General features: G+C 40.8%; 1 protein-coding gene across 6 annotated transcripts in view; it reads right to left on the bottom strand.

Annotated features, from left to right (window-relative positions):
- Window positions 1–18,504, bottom strand: part of dgkza (diacylglycerol kinase, zeta a) — a 61,133-nt gene that overhangs the window by 35,100 nt on the left and 7,529 nt on the right. Inside the window, exons 1-11 of one of the 6 annotated variants that reach the window (XM_076143677.1) lie at window positions 16,361–16,829; window positions 15,518–16,135; window positions 3,843–3,951; window positions 3,603–3,698; window positions 2,896–2,973; window positions 2,375–2,437; window positions 1,029–1,085; window positions 836–904; window positions 495–566; window positions 292–408; window positions 29–100 (exon numbers count right to left, since the gene is read on the bottom strand). In XM_076143677.1, the coding sequence (XP_075999792.1) occupies window positions 29–100; window positions 292–408; window positions 495–566; window positions 836–904; window positions 1,029–1,085; window positions 2,375–2,437; window positions 2,896–2,973; window positions 3,603–3,698; window positions 3,843–3,951; window positions 15,518–15,882 (1,098 nt within the window). In that variant the 5' untranslated portion in view covers window positions 15,883–16,135; window positions 16,361–16,829. Of the gene's footprint in view, window positions 1–28; window positions 101–291; window positions 409–494; window positions 567–835; window positions 905–1,028; window positions 1,086–2,374; window positions 2,438–2,895; window positions 2,974–3,602; window positions 3,699–3,842; window positions 3,952–5,600; window positions 6,884–12,865; window positions 13,029–15,517; window positions 16,830–18,504 lie in introns of those variants that run through there. The other 5 variants (XM_076143675.1, XM_076143673.1, XM_076143676.1 and 2 more) reach the window with 5 other exon arrangements.

Genomic DNA, 18,504 nt, shown 5'->3' with positions numbered 1-18,504 from the left:
CTGGATCCTATCATATTACAGTGCTGACCTCAGCTCCTTTCTTGCTGCTCTTCCTCTTAAACGACGTACGTTTCTTCTTCTTACTGGACTTCATGGACGACTGATAGAGACACAGAAAAAGACAGAGGCTGTTCATCACTGGATCGCTTTCATTTCCTGTTTGATGAAGAGGAGGTGAGCAAAGAGGAGGTTGTGCTCCTGCTTGTTCTATTAATGATGGGGAAAGGAATGTTTTGAATATTTCCCTCGTTGATCTCAAGGCCCGAGCTGAGCGGCTGACAGCAGCGTTACCTGATGTCGTCGGACTCGTATGATCCACGTGGGCGGGACTATGAGGGCAGCATGAGCTCCTATTGGACAGGCCTCCTCGATCTGTTGTAACATGAAGCAGGAAACCTTGTTGTGGTACTGAGAAGGAAAACACAAGAGGAGGGTTAGTTTTATTTAAAGGATAGTGTGATAGTACCATACTGAGTTACTGTGAAGGTACTTACAGCCTGTTTGCACCAGGAGCAGCTGATGGCCACAATCTCTTTGCTGTGGAAAGCAAACTTCTGCTGAAAGCCCTGCACACAACAACCACAAATATCATCACTATGTCCTCCACATTCATCATCCATTTTTGTTCTGTCACATAGACCCAAGTCTGCAGTATAAAGCCACTGATGAAAAATAAACAAATAGATTTCAAGTCAGAATATCAGAATATTGGGTGAAACTCACCTCCTTTGATTGTGTGTATAAACATCCTGTCTCATTATAACCACTGATATTTGAAAATGTTCACAATAAATAATTAATATTAGAAAACAGTCATGAAGAAAATCATGCTCACCTTCCCACACTGTTTACATTTCCCCTCCTGCCGCCTGCGATGCACCCAGTGGTGACGCACTACAATAGGCTGGACACATGACACAAGCATATGACATCATCATTCAGAAAATAATGAAAATCATGTAGATATGTCAGCTGTCTTTGAGCACAATAAAAAAAATACGAAACTATATCAACCTTTAAGAACTCACCTCTCGGATGTTTCTTGAGATTGATTCTCTGAAAGATGGTTTACACCTGAAATTAATCTGGAGAGGAAAGGAAGAGGTCGAAGGACAACATTAGTAAATATGGTGACTGTGGTTCTGCACTGGCTGATATAATCAAGGCCAGGAGAGCTAAAGCACCAAGCTCCCTGAGAAAGGCTTTAACGAAGTCAGTCAGCTGCTGGTGCAACATGTGCAAACCTGGAACATCAATCACTTTGTAAGGAGCAGAGGTTCAGGTAACATTCAAGCAGTGAAAGCACCACACATTTTTCAAAAAACACAGACAGGAATCTGTGGTTGCTGGGTCGAAGATTCAAAGCCATTTGTAAATGATCTCATTGTACGAAGGCAGCGATTAGCCTGGAATCGTGGTTCAACCTGGCAGATCACAGATCCTGGACAGACTCCATCTTGACAAAATGTTTAATGAATGTTCATTATTCATTAGGCCCATGAAGTCTGATATCCAGTCCACTCATAGGTTGTCATGGCACAAAGGCGACATTCTGAAGTTACACAAGTTAGTCCCAATTGGAGTTAGTCCTAGTTGTTTTATTTAGTTGTGATATTTCAAGAAGAAGATACAGAATATACATAACAAAGACATTAAAGAGGCCGCCTGGTCCTCAGTGCGAGCATGTCATGTTATTTATTTTCAGACAAAATCAGTGGAAATACTTAACATTAACTGACTAGCAAGCACTAAATACCTCCAACTAGCCAGCTGACTTGGTAGCTAACTTGTATGAACGAAGTGGTGAGGAGAGAGAAAAACATTGAGGTTAGACGCCCCTGTTTCCCAGACACTAATTGTGATTGATTCGCGCTTTCCAAGTTGCAACATGCACTCTCATTGTCAATCTGCTTGCTTGCTTTGTCCAACAATTTTCCGTCCTCATTGCATCACTGCGCTCTCCCTCCACCAACTCAGAATGTCGCCTTGGTAACATGACTTTTACAGGTGTTTGCTTCCTCCAAATCCCAATAGATCCACCAGAACACTGTGAGCATTCTGCTTGACAAGAGTAGGTCAGGGTATACAAAACAAAATGTGGTAGATATGTTTGGACATCCCAAACTAAATGAAACGCTGACATGTTTAGACACCACCCATGGCCTGTGTCTTCTCTCAGGCCGCATCCACACTAGTCCGGATACTTTTGAAAATGATCCGTGTTGACACTAACAACTATGATCAAATAAACGGTCGACTCGATTTTAATCTTTGGCATTTTCAGATGGATCCATGTTAAAGTGGATGGGGCCAGAGGCTTACAGACAAACAGAGGAGAGAAAGGGAGAGGAAGGAGGAGTTTGATGTGTCTCACTCTAAAGTTGAGGTCATTGATAGGCAGGTTGTCATCCAGCAGAATGGCTCTAGAGCTGGGAAACTGCAGGTTAGACAAGATGAATGGTTCAATACAACCTGCCCAGTCTTTCAAATACAATGCAGATACATGTCAAAACACAGCAGAAAGCAAAATGAAATGGTTCCAATGCAGACATGGCAAACATACACAGTGGAACAGCAGGAAGTGTATGACACATATGTTAAGGATATTCTGTATACAAGGAGGGTGTAGCATCATCTACCTTCTCTCTCTCTAACTCATCCATTATTATTGCAGCTTAAATTCATGTCGCTTATGCTTGTTGAATTCCTTCTTTCCTGCTTTTGCTCTCCATCTTCAATGCTCCTTCAGGATTTACACCTGCCTCTTAACGTTTCCCTGATGTGGCTTAAAGAGATGAAATCCACACTAAGGCTTTGATTTTGTGGATCATCTGTTGAACCCGTAGTCCACCTCGGATTAAAGGGATATGGAAAACAATGACTGAGGTATTTTACCTTCTCCAGTTGTTCTACACAGATGGTGTGGGCGACTATCTTACAGGCAGCACACTTCCTTCGACTGATCGATTTTTGCTGGAGAGAGAGAGAAAGAGGGAGACAGAGAGAGAGAGACAGAGAAAGATCAAGACCATATAATCACAGGAGCAAAACAGTTTGACTCAGATTTTGACCAATAGTGATGCCACCTCTGACCACTAGGGGTCAGTCCTATACCAGTAAAAGTAACGGCCACACAGTGGACGAGCATTTGCACTAACTACTGCCTCAAGTGACAAACAGAACAGATACTTGAGATCACAACTTTGACTTTTTGACTAGGAGAGGTGAAAACATCGAGGTGGAAAGTAACAGTACACTGACTCAAGTACTTAAGCACAGTGTTGAAGACCCTATTACCTTTGAGGACCTGCAGGCATCTATTCAATTACAGTTGAGGGGGAAACATAAAATAAAAAACAACAGTATGACAATCTCTGAAAACCTGACTCATTGTTATAAGGACTTATTGTAGTTCTTAAACTGTACCCTGTAAGGAGAAAGGGGGTGTTGGAGAATGACTATTGCAGACAAGGGACCGAACAGGGAGCAATGGCCCCATGCAGCTGTCCCAAAAGACAACAACATGAAGAGGAGGGAATCTGACAAGCTGAAGACATACAAATGGCTGTTGGAGGAACCAAAAACTATGTGGAAGAACTAACCAGTGCTCTGGCAATGCAGTGTTGTTCTCCTACATAACAATAGTCTCCAGATACGTTCGTCTCAAACCAGATATGATCTCCATACACAGCCGACTCCTACAGAAAGACAAAGAAGACGAGACAAAGACAAAAGGTTCAATCCTGTTTCCTTGCTTCACTTTGGGATTTTCTTTTCATGTTGATGAAATTAATTAGTGTGAAAGTCTGGTTCTGTTTGCTCTTGCTGATAATCAAACTCACCGTCCAGTCCACAGTACTCCGGATATTTGCCTCTGGGTCCGTCCTGTACAGGGATGATGTACTAGGTTCACAGGGGAGTTGGTTCAGGCCAGACTTGGCTATGGCTTTCCTGGAAGTGGACATGGATGGAGAGAGGAAATGAAAAAGAGATAGTGAATGGTCCTGTGTGCTTCTTGACACCAACAGCTAATAAACCTTGACGTGGATAAGAAATAATTTCATTCAAATGTAATCTCTATTAAGTAGCTTTATTTTAACAGTATTCTTCCTCTACTAAGCGGTGCCCTCTTGCACCAGCTAAACATAAGCTTACTTGGAACTGAGGAGATTCAACCCTTACATTTTAGCTAACAGATATGCACACCCAATAGAAAAGAAAGATTGAAAAGAAACTGTGCATCACTGCATCCGTTTTACACGTACTGCAGGCTTCAGTACAGAGGCGTGACAATCTCCTGACCACAGATCTGCAACACAGACAGGACTGGGCCACACCATCTGTGGCTCTGAGATACTTTGCCATAGACTCGTTTCATAGATTAGAAAGACTACATTCAGATACACAAAGTCAAACCAATGTCCAGTCAAAATGATCTAACTGCTGCTACAAATGTTTTTCCACCAACAACACAGAGAATAATGTTGTACTTAGAAATCGGGATTGCCATCACTAAAGCTGAAGAAGCAGAGACTTAATGTGTCTTGTTTTAATAACAGACAAGCCTAAAGAGAAGCAAACAACTATAATAAACTAGATATATGTCCATAGCTTGTCAAACGCATTTGCCAACTGGTGATAAGCATTATTTCAAATACAAATGAATGGTTGTTGCATATTTTTCTCACATTTGTTCCTCTTCAGCGATTGCATTAATCTGTCCCGTCTAAGCCAAATTGCACCTATTGACAGTCTATCACTGGATAAATGGGATGTTTTTCATCGCGATTGGTACGTTCTGCTTGAGCATTATATTCCTTAGTCAGTTGATTAGTCAATTTATTTAAAATCTTTTTTTTTTTTGTGACAAGATTGCACGCACATTCTAGTGGCACTGTACCTCTTCCTTAAACTTCAACATCTGCGTATTTAGACACACACACACACATACAGGTGCACTTATAAAAAGACTTCATGAACTAAGCCTTATGAATGAGCTTTAGATATCTCTCTGATGTTTTTTATCAATTATTCTGCAGAGACTACAACGGAAAAGATCAACAACACAACACAAATATGTAGATTTAAAGCTATGTAGCAGAGTTGAGCACATGTTGCTATGCATGCGTGTCTTCCAGATGTGCAAGTAGGCAAATGTTTAGTAATAAGTCAGTCACAATAACTTGATAAGCCAAGTATACATCATTAGTTCTGCTCCATAATGGTTGAAAATTCTTTCTCAAGGTTTTAAAAAGTGCATACAGTGCCACTTCTAGTGATTGTAGATGAATCACAGCAGCCATACTGGAAAAACTGAGATTTGTTTCTTATGACACAGCTTGTGATTTGGTCAAACACAACTGAAAAGCCAATCGAAGGCTACTTTGTGCTTTGATGGCTTTTAATTAGCAGTATTTTGACCAATATGTTCACCACTATGTGACCATCAAAGACCAGCGACTATCATAAAGTGGTTTCATTTGGATTCTCAAGCAGACATAGCTTCTCCAGTATTCTAATATGTCATCAAAGCTGGACAAAAACAATACTATAACATTTTCTCATTCTGCATATTTTTTGTGTGTTTGTGTGTTACGTACGACAGGAAGTTCTCCCATGTTTCCAAATAAGGGTCATAGTACATTGTTCCTTCCAGCTCCCCAAGTGGTGAAGAACAGCTTTTAGGGAGTGGAGACCCAGGGGAGGGCAGATCCATTTGTGTATCCCCAGAACCTGAGTTTAGACCTGCAGTAGCAAGCTTACTGAGATTGGGGCTGGTTGTGGAGGTTTGGATAGTGGGAATTGTTTGGCTTGGACGCAGAGGATTATATCGCCCATAAACTCCATACAATGTTTGGCTACTAGCATAGACCGAGTCTGCAGGAAAGAGATGGGAAGAGTTCCGTCTCAGACAACGAGGAGGGCGGAGCAAAGGGCGAGTTTTAATGGTTTCTAAAAGAACTCCCTGGGCCAATCGTGAATCTGCATCTTTCTTCCCATCAGTTCTATCATCCTCTATTCCTTCTTCATCACTTCCTTCCTCTCCGTCCGACTCAGAATAGGAGCACGTTGACGTTTCCATTTCCTCTGCTTCCTCCTTCTTCTCATCCTCTTCTCGACCCATCTGGACTACACTAGCAAGCAACATGGAGGATCCAAGCAAATGGGGTTCAATGGATTTTACTTTCGATGGCCGTCGATATCTTACCGCCAGCCCACGATGCACGCAGGTCATAGTGCCAGAGGGACGACGACCATATCGAGGTTTATACTGAAAATATCTTCTTCCTCTTCTGAGCGCCATTTCGCCCCTCTCACCTCCTATGCCTGATTCCAGCATGGCTCCACTTGCATTCGTCAGCCCTAAATCTATGATAGACTGTCTCTTCTGACCACTGGCCACCAGCACGCCAACACTGGGCCTCCTGCGTTGATCAGTATAAACTGTTGGTATGCCAACAGAGGAGCGTCTGCATTGTACAAGTGCTGTTGAGGGTAGGCCAACACTAGAGCGCCTCCTAGCTTTACTGGCTTGAACGGCAGGAACAGATTGGCGCACTGCAGTGGGATGCTTTTGTCTTCTCCGACGGAAATGGCGTTGGAAGAAAATTTCCATGATGTGTTGGAGATCTGGAAAATACAAAAGGTACTAAAACTGATATGTGGCATTAGATGAGATCTAATAGGATTTGAGATAAATCCTTGGGTGAAAAACAAAGATGTGCCCAATAACTGGCCAAAAGTGAAAGTTTAGATGTGGTATCCATGGTGATGGGGTTCCCTCCATTAAAGGCAGTACAATGTCCAGTGTAAACCAGTCCACTTCTTCTCTGTCTTTCCATTTTCCTTTCGTCTCATTTTTCTGCAACCTCCAACGGCAATGCTGAAGGGGCAAATAGGCAATAAAATAAATAGCTCTTTTCTAAAGAATAATGGGGTTAAATGATTGCTATATAGTTAGAGTAGAGCTAATAATATGCAATTATTGTACAATAATCAATGTAAATATAATAAATACATTCATAATTATATCTGATTTCTGATGCAGTGCTGTGTTGATCCAAGTAATCCAAGTTTTTAAAACTCATTAACAACAACTCCCTTCCTTACGAATGGTTTCTTACAAATGTGTGACTTCTGTCCTGAACAAACAGGAAGGAACGCAAAAAGTATATCTTAAATGTACAACCTTACATAAAAAAAGCCATTGCTTCCCTCTTAACAGTTAACACAAAGCAGACACATGGAAGTTAACAAACGGAAAGTTCTGCTTCTCGCTTCATAATGCCTGGGCACTGAATACATTTCTTTAACATAAAACCCACGTGCATACATTCAGACAGAAGGTGAAAAATGTTGCAGAGGTATTATGTGTGTCAAATCTTTGAGTTCGAGTTTTGAGTGTGACAACATCATTATACGCTGTCTATACCAAAATCCTGAGCAATATAAGAATATAAGGGAGGCAGTGGATCAGTGGGTAGTGCTTCCGCTTGGGAACCGGAGGGTTGCCGGTTCGAGCCCCTGCCGAGGTGCCCCTGAGCAAGGCACCGAACCCTCAATTGCTCCCCCCTCTGCGAAGGGTGGTAATGTAATGTAAGTCGCTTTGGATAAAAGCGTCTGCCAAAATGATCGTAATGTAATAAGAACTCCAGAACTCCCAAAACGTCTGACAATGAAAACTGAAAATTTGTATTAAAATATTATTTAGATATATGGTTTTGTTTAGCCTAATCTTCAATTTAAATAACTGATAGTCCCTTTAAGTGATAACAGAATTACTCCACTCTAAATAAACTAGTCAATGGAAAATGTCACTAATGACAGAGGATCATGTTTGTTGTACTGAACAAATGAAAAATAACTCTTCTGACCTTCAAATCATAAAAGACAGAAAACTAAGCTGTGATGAAAATGTTTAAAGAAAAAAGTATATAATATTGAAATTCAAAACTAACAAAAAAAAATGGAACTAAAAATAACCTTGGTTTGGATAACAGTCACATTGGCAAGCACCTGATATGTATCAGATTTGTTTCTAGGAAAGAACCATGGCTGACCCTGATCCTGGTACTTTTCATTTTCAAGTCAAACAGGTTTGCTGCTCGGAATAAGTTTCCACTAATTAACGCTAACTAGTTTCCACCAGTTAAAAAAGGGCAACTTCTGACAATGTTGAAGCTCAATGAAAGCAGTGAAAATAACAACAGGATGTATGATGTACGGATGTTTTTTTATCAAATATGTCCCAGTAAAATGGTACACCGGACCATATTACGACTTTAGCTCAGCGTTTACTGATGCAGCCTTACTGACTGCCAGAATACATTAGAGAATAATAGTGTATCTCATTACAGACCAGATCAGATCAGATCAGTGAACAGGATAAAAGTAGCTGCAGCTTAAAGGAGAAATCTGCCACTGAATCTGATACACTATGTCCCATCACAGTGAATCACAGAGAATCATTATCATGCTAAAGCCTCCACTGTTCACTTAATCCCACTACTAGACCTGCTGGTGACGTCAATGTGCAAGTGCTCTTTCTCCTTTTTTATGAAGGTCAAGGGTTTTAACAAAGGAGGCAGGGTTCCTTTGAAGGCCTACATTTCAGCATAGACGGTCATAGGTGTGAGGTGTTATGCGATCTCTCCATAGCCTTATTGTAGAAGAATTCACAAAGCGACAACAAAAGGGTCAAGGTTTATCAAAATTATATGGTTACCAACACTGAAAAGACTCTAAAGCACAAAGGACAATGATTCAAGAAGAGACGGGAGGATGATACACACCAACAACAAGAACAAAAGGCACCCTGTAACTCACCCACCTTGGTATTTCTGAACCACATGACCTACTTATTAATTTAGTTTTTAATTGCTCTTTTTTAAACAATCACTGGTCTCAGATAAAGCCATCAACAGCTGTCTAAAGTGGCGGTCCGAACCTTACACCAGTCTTTTTCCTAACCCCAAAAGAGCTGTTGATTTATGGGTGTATTATATGACCTTTGGGAGTTGTGATGTCAGGGGAAGCAGGAAAATAAGGATTTATAAAACAGCACTGCCACAAGGGAGGAGCATTCCACAGTGTTGGACATGCCTCCGAGAAGATTTTTCACGCTTTCTTTCCCCCTCATTCACTTTTCTGGATCCGTGTCGGCAGAGGTTGCGCCCTGGTCGACAGCGTGTTGAAAGGCCTGTGGTTGCAACAAATGGCACTAACTTTATGAGGACAGGCTTGATTTAGAGGGAAACTGACATGTCAGAGAGAGCGAGAGAGAGAGAGAGGGATTCTCTTAGTCATAGACGCATTTACCTGTCGCTGTGTTTGATTTTTACCTCTCTCTCTGGTTTACATTTTAAAAGCCAGACGAAAAAGAATGAGGTGCAGCCCTGTTCATGTCAAATTTTCTCATGAAAGCAGAGTGACTTGCACTTCTTTGCTTCTTAACCCTTCTGTTATGACTGTTTACCGCATCTGCATGAATACGTGTGAGTGAGTGAGTGTGTGTGTGTGTGTGTGTGTGTGTGTGTGTGTGTGTGTGTGTGTGTGTGTGTGTCTGGCTATTATGTAACTGCTGCCTTCTGCAATCATAATCTCCTATGACCATAACAGGGGAAAGATGAGACGCGGGAGAGTAGGGGCCTGGTAATAAAAGATTACCCATTGTTGGCATGTTAACGCAGCTTAATGGACATATTGTCGCTGAATTGAGAAATAAAACATATATATTTACATTACTTCTCTGATTCTTCTGAGACTTAGGAGCAATTGGTCTGTGAATTTTGTCAACAATGAAAACTATGTGTTCAAACAAGACGCACCCACAACCAACTTTGTAGGATTCACGTTCACATGAATTTTTGCAAGGCTTTTTTTTTATTGTGCAATAACAAATGTCCACCTTCAGACTAAATTCAAAATGCCAGAAAATCTACCAGTTCTAAACTGAGAAATGCAGCTGATCTTAAGGAATTGTTGTTGTTGTTGTTGTCACAGTGCCATAGTTAGGTTGACCGATGTTTCTTTTTTGCATAAGAAGCGAATGCAAATGTGTACAAACTTTGGCTACTAGGTTAGACTTATTAATGGAAGCCGTGTACATTACACAGCACTATCTCTGTAAGCTTACTACATCTGTAGTACTCATCAGGCTGCTGTGATGCTAGAGAGAAAATGATATCAAATTCAAAGGACATAGGTACAAAAGATGGATGAGGAATGAGGGTAAAACCACCTCAGTCCCATTGCAGTTCGTGGAAAGAATAAAGAGGCTTCCTTTGTTTGCATGTGACACAGTGTTCGACTGTGAGGCTATCCAGAGCTCTGTGCTGTTGGGTTAAATATTTACATGAAGAATAGTAGAGCAGCGATGCAAATACACACGTACAGAGTGCCCTCCAGCAACGCAGTTTAGCATACTGGTGGGACACCAACAACAGCAATATCTATAGGAACATTAACATGACTAACATTACAAGGGCATCTTATTACACCTCTATTAGGCAATCGGGTGACGCTCCTGAATAAAACCTTGGTCCTGCCTGACACAGGGAGCTGATTACTACATGCTATGGCACCATAATCTCTTAAAAAGGAACTAAATGTCCTCCTTCAAGACAGTTTATACTATCAAGAGTGAGCAAAATCTGTATCACAATATGTCATGGACGTTCTCAATAAAATGACCTGGTGTGCATTAATATGCCTTGGGTCTGAACTAATTGGCCTTTTGTATGTGTATATGCCTGGAAGGGTCTGTGATCTGTTTGAATTTACAGTTGGGGGTTCGGAATTTAGGATCTGTTCCTGTGTTGGTCGAGCAGGGACCAGGAGCTGCTGTATTTAGTTTTCCAAGAGAAAATAATGTAGATTTTGACAACTCCTATGCCCTTAAAGACGGAAATAACCTTCCTCAAATTAACAAGAGAGGAGGAGGGGGGAGGTGAGCTCAGTGTACAAATTTAAGAAACAACCAAAAGCTATATATACATGTATGGATGTTTGGTTTATAATCTATACTCTGTCTTAAATATGAAAGCACTTTGAGCAACATTTATTGCATGAAACGTTATGGTTATGAACGTTATGAAAAGGTCTACCTCACGTAAAAAATCTTATAGGAAATAGATACATTTATACTTCTCGCAATTCGTCTTTGTATACTTTATGACTCACTGACACACTGACAACTGTACAGAAACAATGTGGTTTCAATTCAGTCAGCAATGTACTTGTAGTACTTGTATAGTGCGATTATCTTCTTTGTCACCAGCCTACCCTCCCTCCCTCCATTCTCTTTGTCTGTCTGTTTGTCTCTCTCTCTCTCTCTCTTGTTGTGAGTGTAAATGGTGTGATGTTTCTAGTTCCAACAGTGGCTATTGTGTCAGCACAATTATTATAATTCTATTCTCAGACACCTAAATAATCTTGTTCAAAATCATCGCCTGCACCTTTGCCTTTTAGGTACTTTCACCTGCTTAACAATAGAGGACAGTACTAGAATGTACGAGAAATTAAAAATGCTTCAATAGAATAGAATTTACACAATAACCTAAAACTAATGGAAAGCCCTTGACAGTTTGGGTCATGTCAAGATCACAACAGGGATTCAAATTGAATTTGGAATGGAGGTAGGGGCTTGGTTAGATGTTTAACTTAGCTGCTGCATGTATACATTACAAGATATTGAACCCTGTGGATTACAGTGGATCAAAATAAAAGGAAAATATAACTGAACTGCGTAGGCATAATGTCCAGTGTTGATATCCAAAAAGGATCATGGTTTTGTAGTGATATTTCAAGCTGACTATGGTCCTTTAATTATTATGGCAGGTGTTGCCAGAGTCACTGCCCGACTCTGTGACTCTGGAGGTTAGAAACAAGGTGACAACCAATCGTGTTCAGTCAAAGAGTTTGATGGTGCTACAGTCACAGTGGACAATATTTCCAATACAGTTATGGTCCATTGGACTGTGGCCAGGAAGGAAGTTGGTCCGCGACAGTGTTGAAATGGTGGATAAAGAAAGAATGACAATTTTTGGAAGAATCTTGAAGATCAAGGTAGCAAAGATCAAGTCCCACCATTCAAGAGAAACTCAAAAACATATGCAGTTTGGCAAACTGCATGTAGCCAAACTCCTCGGGACAATAAACTTTTATCTTATCTTATTTCTACCAACCTAGAAGTCCTAAAGGGAGAATAGCAATCAGATTCTTTTTAGCATCTTTTTAGTGAATCACACAAACTCTATGTCTTCTGTCTCACATGAACTTGACAGTAGGTCCTTGAGCAAGATAGAGACCCCAAACATCCCTCATGGATGAGAAAACACCACAGCCACCAAACTCAAGACCTGGAGGTGTCACTCAGCGCTACAGAAAGGGTTATGCCTACAGTTATTGTCTCCAAAGGCTGTGCGACTAAATATTACATTACGGGTTCCAATATTTTTGTCCAGGTCCACAAGCAATCATCAAGCAACACCCTAAAAGCGAACATTAAACTTCATGAAGTTATTTTTTTGGCATAGCCCTCTTCCCATCAGAACTATGGTGAACATGTTGCAAAAATGATTATATACCCATTTTGGATTGATAGCTTATTGCCCATTGACTCCCCCTGAAAAAGTTCCTAAGTGAGTTGAGGTGATAGGAAACTTGGAAGATCACAGCACTGCACCAGACTGGGAACAACAGCTTTTAACTTAGTCTCATCTGCAGCATATGGTCCTGAGCATTTGTAACGTGACATTAATCCTTACTAAAGTCAACATTTGTTTTAGCCTCTCAAACTGGCCTGATATGCTTTATTCTGATGGATATTTTAAAAACAAAGTGCAAAGAATAAATTATGACCAACCTGAAAATGGAGGAGAAAACTATTCATCCATGCTTACACTGATGTTTCCTCATCTATCTGCCAGGCTGATACTAAACCATGGTGTACAATGACTGCTAATGGGAACACTGAGATAGAGAGAGAGAGAGAGAGAGAGAGAGAGAGAGAGAGAGAGAGAGAGTGAAAGACACAGCTGCTGGGAGAAAGACAGAGTGGGTGTGGCCAATGGAAGGCGTGAGACAGAGACAGGGGACTAAAATAACTGTTAGTGTACTTCCTTGAAATGCTGGTGCAAAACTGTCACACACGCACGCACGCACGCACGAAGCCATATTTTGTTTCAGAAGCATAAAACGCATGCAAAGAAACAGGAAACAGGAAAGGCCCTACAAAGACAGAGTGTAATATTAACACAGTGCATTAACACTAAGGGAGCGCTGACGTTTATTATATTATGTAATTATACACAGTTGGTTTGCGAATGAAGGGTTGACAATGATGCTTAGTATTAATAATTACATTTCTAACTTAACTAATTTATGTTTTGAAATTTCCTTCATAGTTTCCTTGAAAGAAATTAAAGAAGAAGAAATTGATGTTGTTTTCACACTTGATCAATATTATTATTGTTATTATTATTCAATCCCTTCCACCTGTTTTTTCGGCACTCAACTACTTCCAGCTATGAACTGTGAACAAACTTCAACATGATCTGCTTACTTTGGATGTGTTTGACTTCAAGCACATTTTTTCCTTACATTTCAAAATATTCAACTCTTTACCAAAGAATTTAATGGAGAAACATTTACATTTTTTCCACGCTTCCCACTCCTGTAAACCTTTACTTAGAAATGTCACTCCACCTTTGAAACATGCACAAGACCTTCAGCTGTTTCAAAAGTATCTAGATTTCGCCCATTTTTAATTAATTTCAGGAAATTGAAACTTAAAACTCACAATTTCTCACAATTGTTTTTGGAATCTATCTCATTCCACACGTTTTCAGCTTGAATCTTCATAAGAACGTGAAAATGGTCTGTAGAGCTGGCTTGAACTTTATGGTCTCAAAATCTGTTTTTCTAACATTAATACTTATAATTTCAACTCTTCTTCCTACAGTTAGTGCTTCTTCGGCGGCCCTTTCTTTCAGCTTTTCAACCAGAGTCTTTCAGCCCAATGCAGTCTTTCGAGTTAACCATATGCAACATTCTCTTCTAGCTCTAAATCCAATTAGGAGCTAGTCCATCAAAAACACCTGCCCACCTGTATCAACTGCATTCATACTGGGGTTAATGAGAGGTAATTCAATTATTACAATTAAATTATTGGCAAAAGCTGATTATGACGCAAACTTAAAATGACCATCTCCTCTCTGGACTCATGAGTAGCTGTGGGGGCGTGAGGACAGTGGAACATGTCAAGGTTCACATTATCCCCTGTGTGACTAACCAGCATGACAGGATCGCTCCCTTCCCACTCACCCACCCTGACAGCTGGGTTTGTTGGAGCGCCTGGTCCAGCCAGAGGCACTGCTGTCATCGTTGCTTCTGTTGGCATGACAACTGCAGGCCCAGTTGCCGTGGGAATTGTGTCCCCTTTCCACATCATGTCTAGTGACCCACTGGCAAGGTTATATACATACACAGACACAAACACAATCGCACTCTGACTCAGTGGAACTGCAGGAAAATACCACGGCCCTGATTATTTACCAACAGCACACAAACTGTGAAGCAAACAGTTCAGACTCATTCTAAAGGTAACAAGTGTGGCAGAATCCACAATCCAAAATGGGTTGCCACATCAGACATGTCCACCAACAGCCATTTCATACCATTCCTGTGTAATTGTGAAAAAACTTCAAACGAAATAACAAGTGCAGAACATGTTGAGTGAAGAACAGAAGAAAGTCTCTCAGATGAGAGTTTAGAAAAGACTTTTAATGTGTGAGGATCTATAGAAATATTTGCAGACCTGACTGTCCTTTTAAAAGGTATATGACATCAGTGTGTGAGTGCATTTCAACACAGGATGAGTTGACCAATTCAAACAGGATCTTGTGTCATGACTAAATATGGAGTTGGTTTGTTTTTGTGATAAGCTGCAGCTAAGCCTAAAAATTACATGGCCTCAAAGAGCTAGTCCAAGTTTGGCCTTTTGGGAAAATCTACAAGCATTCTTCCAGTGTGAACTTCCTCATTCATTTGGATCAGACCACACTGGCACAGCCCCATAGATTGGAACTTTCCCAGAGCAAAAGTGTAAAGTCATCTAAAAATGTGCGTCTGAAACTCATGTGCAAACACCTCAAGCAGATAGCACGCCCCTTTCACCAACCGCACAGCCTTGTGCAAAGGTACATAAACATTTACATGAGCAGTTTGGAGGCATGACACAAGACACAAGACACGAGACATGAGCCGACAGATATCTGCTGTCTGCTGGACCGGTACTGTGGATGTTATTTCTGCAGCCTGAATTTTACTTTACTGTGTTTAGGTACACATCCTGTCAAAATGGGCACAACAGACTCTGGGAACCTGTGAGGCTCTCATTCTCAGCCACTGGTACCACCTGCTGGTAAAGATGAGGTAGTACGCCCTACCATGACAACTATCAGACTAGCATCTTAGGGAGCCACCATCTAGTTCATTCAGACGTTAATGTTCTTACCTCCGAGAGAAGATTTTGAGTCCTGTAAAATTCCGGGCACAGCCGGTCACCGTCTCCTTCTCATCTTCAAGACAGACAGAAAGGGACGACATAGGAGGATGGAGGATGGAGGAGGAGGGCAGAGAGGAGATGGACGAGGAAGACGCAGAACTAAAGTCTCTGTCTTCTTCTCCTTCTGCTTCTACATTTGTCAGCCATTCTACTAGTCCTGGATCTGCGTATCTTCTGTCTTCAGGGCCATTCCCACAGGCGTACAAGTCCAGGGATTCCAGCCCATATCCATGTTTCACACCAGGGTCTGTTCTTGGATCGGGATCCATGGCAGACCTGGCAGAAGTTGATTTGATAGGTTCTTGTGGTTTCATGGCCTGTCACATTTTGACAGGACACAGTTATGGTGGTTATAAAGACTCCTTAGACAATAGCAGATATTCCAAGAAAGAATCCTCGAGATTCCTTCTGTGGTCCTTACACTTCCAAAGGAAGACTCCAACTGTTCCTTTAGGTATTCCAGATATTCTCTAAGAAGATCTTGGTGCTTAGAGAGATGCCATCCTGGGGTAAAGGTCCAAATCCTCCTGACTTCAGGTACTGATTATTTTCAAAAAATCCACCGAGCTGGAAAAGTGAATCTATGACTTTCAGGTTATCACTTGAAGTATTACAATATAAGCATTAGTCTTTATATTAAAACAGTACGACTGCTCTAATTCAAGTATTATATTCAAAGTACCAATTTAAAAGTATTATTAGCAATTAGCAATTCCAAAGTATAGTATAGTAGATATACTCCAATGCAAGTACAATACTATAATGACTGCACTGAAACTACAATAGACTTACCAGGACTGTAAATAGCTACTCTGTAGAGGCTACAAAGTCAGTAATCTACAAGGCAAAGGTCTTTCTGCAAGACACACAAGGCGTGTGTGTGTGTGTGTGTGTGCCTAGAGATTAGTGTTGAGTCCTGAGGGGGAGATAATCCTTCCCAGCATTCTTCTTCTATGATTCCACACAGTAACAGTGGTCGTAGTCCAAGCAGTCTAATGTTATAGTAGTAGTTGTAGTACTCCAGTGTTCCAGAGACTTCTCTCAGTCAGCATGTGTTCTCTTCCTCATGTTTGATCATTAGTAAGTTTATCTTCTTCCTCTCTTTCTTTCCCTCTTTCTACTTCTTCTTCTTCTTTCTTCGTTTCTGGGCTCCCTTGCAGAGTTTAGCGACACTCCACGCAAGTCGGAGGCTGACATACGAGTACACACACACACCTGAGGCGCACACTGCTGCACACAAACACACACATCCTCCAACTGCCCGGCTAAAACCAGGAAGTGGATAATCACAACAGTGAGGGCCTGGCTGTTAGCTGCCCTGACATATGCCTGACTGAAAAGCTGTCACTAACTTATTACAACAGTTTCAACTCTGACTTGCTGCTAAGATCTAATGTTTCTAAATTGTTTATATGATGTTTTTTATGTGCAGCCAGTATTTGAAACCAGTTTGAACCAGTCATACGCCTGAGCTCAGCCATGTGTGACAAAGGAACAACACACACACACGGTAAACAAATGGAAACAAATTAAATGGAAACTAAGGGCGACCGAGTCATACGCACAGGGGTGTGGCAACAAGCACGATTGATACACTGGTCAGTGTGTACAATAAGTAAGTCTCATGTTTTGCACTTCATTTCCAAGTCAAGATGGGGAAGTCATAAATCATGTTACAAGTCAAAACAGGGAGGTCACAAGTCAAGCCCACAGTAAAGATGGGGAAGTCAAGGTGGAGAAGTAATAAGTCACAATGTGGAAATCACAGTCAAGTCATGTGTCTAGATGGTGTAGTCCCAAGTCATGTCACAAATCAAGTCAAAAGTCCAGAGGGGGAAGTCCCAAGTCAAAATGGTTGTGTCACGATCACATTCCCATAAACCAGCTTTGATAAACAAATTCTAAACATTCCGAGCAGGTAGGCCGCCTTCATTAAATCTCTGACATGCACTGGCATTCAGGCTCTTCATACTGTGTGCCACACCTGCCAAAGTCAGGACAGGAAGTTCAAGGTTGGCAAGACAGGGCTGTCACAAATCCCAATCCAATTCCAAACCTCCTCTGTGTAGTTATCATCTACTTCTCAGTTAGACAGGAACATATTCATCTGTAGATAGAAGTCAAATATGGTTTGAACACAGAACAAACAGGATGAACTGATAAAGTAATAAAACTTGATTGACTTGAAGAGGTCAGGCCTTGTAGTAATTATAGACAATGACCACATGGTGATGCTAAAGAGCTGACAGAGAGAAAATGAGCTGAAGAGCTACAAGTGACTGCAAACGAAGATATTCAATTTGTACTTTCATGTCCATCAACAGGCTCATGTCTAAGTCTTTGCTGTATAGATGTCTATCATAGATCTTTTTTATATTCTTTTCTGTTTTGAACTCACTTTTGTTGTCATGACATTTGTCAATAAATTTAGTTCATGTTCTAGAAATTACTATGACTACATATCCAAAATAAAATGTGTACTTTTACTCCACTTTTGTCAAATATAAAATGTATCATAGTGTAAAATAACATTGCGATTTCAAAGATTACTTGCAGTGAAGAAGTCAAAATGTGCAATGACCCAAGTATGTTTTCTAATCTAAGTCCCTGCTATAAATCATTACATCAGGTCATCAGAACATGGTCCTACTTTTTACTTTATGAAAGTTAATGTTTCTAAACGGAAGATCACAAGGTGCATGGAAGAACTGGACTCACTTGAAGTACTTAAGTCATCCCCTGTACCTAACAATCAGCGAGTGAATGAATATAAAACATGTGTACAACATCTGTAAATGGCTCTAAAATGTAAATGAATTGATTTATGAATGTGAAGATGCTATCTAGTGCTGTGTGGCCTCCACTAAATTGTTCAACAATTACAACAACATCCACTGCTACTGCTGCTGCTCCTACAAATACAATAATACATAATA

This window comes from Genypterus blacodes, unplaced genomic scaffold (genome assembly GCF_046128005.1).
Source record: "Genypterus blacodes isolate CSIRO-AG114 ecotype Tasmania unplaced genomic scaffold, CSIRO-AGI_Gbla_v1 ptg000027l_1, whole genome shotgun sequence".
NCBI classification, from domain to species: domain Eukaryota; kingdom Metazoa; phylum Chordata; class Actinopteri; order Ophidiiformes; family Ophidiidae; genus Genypterus; species Genypterus blacodes.
The sequence above is the reverse complement of the archived record's forward strand: the minus strand, read 5'-3'. Positions and strand labels throughout refer to the sequence as shown.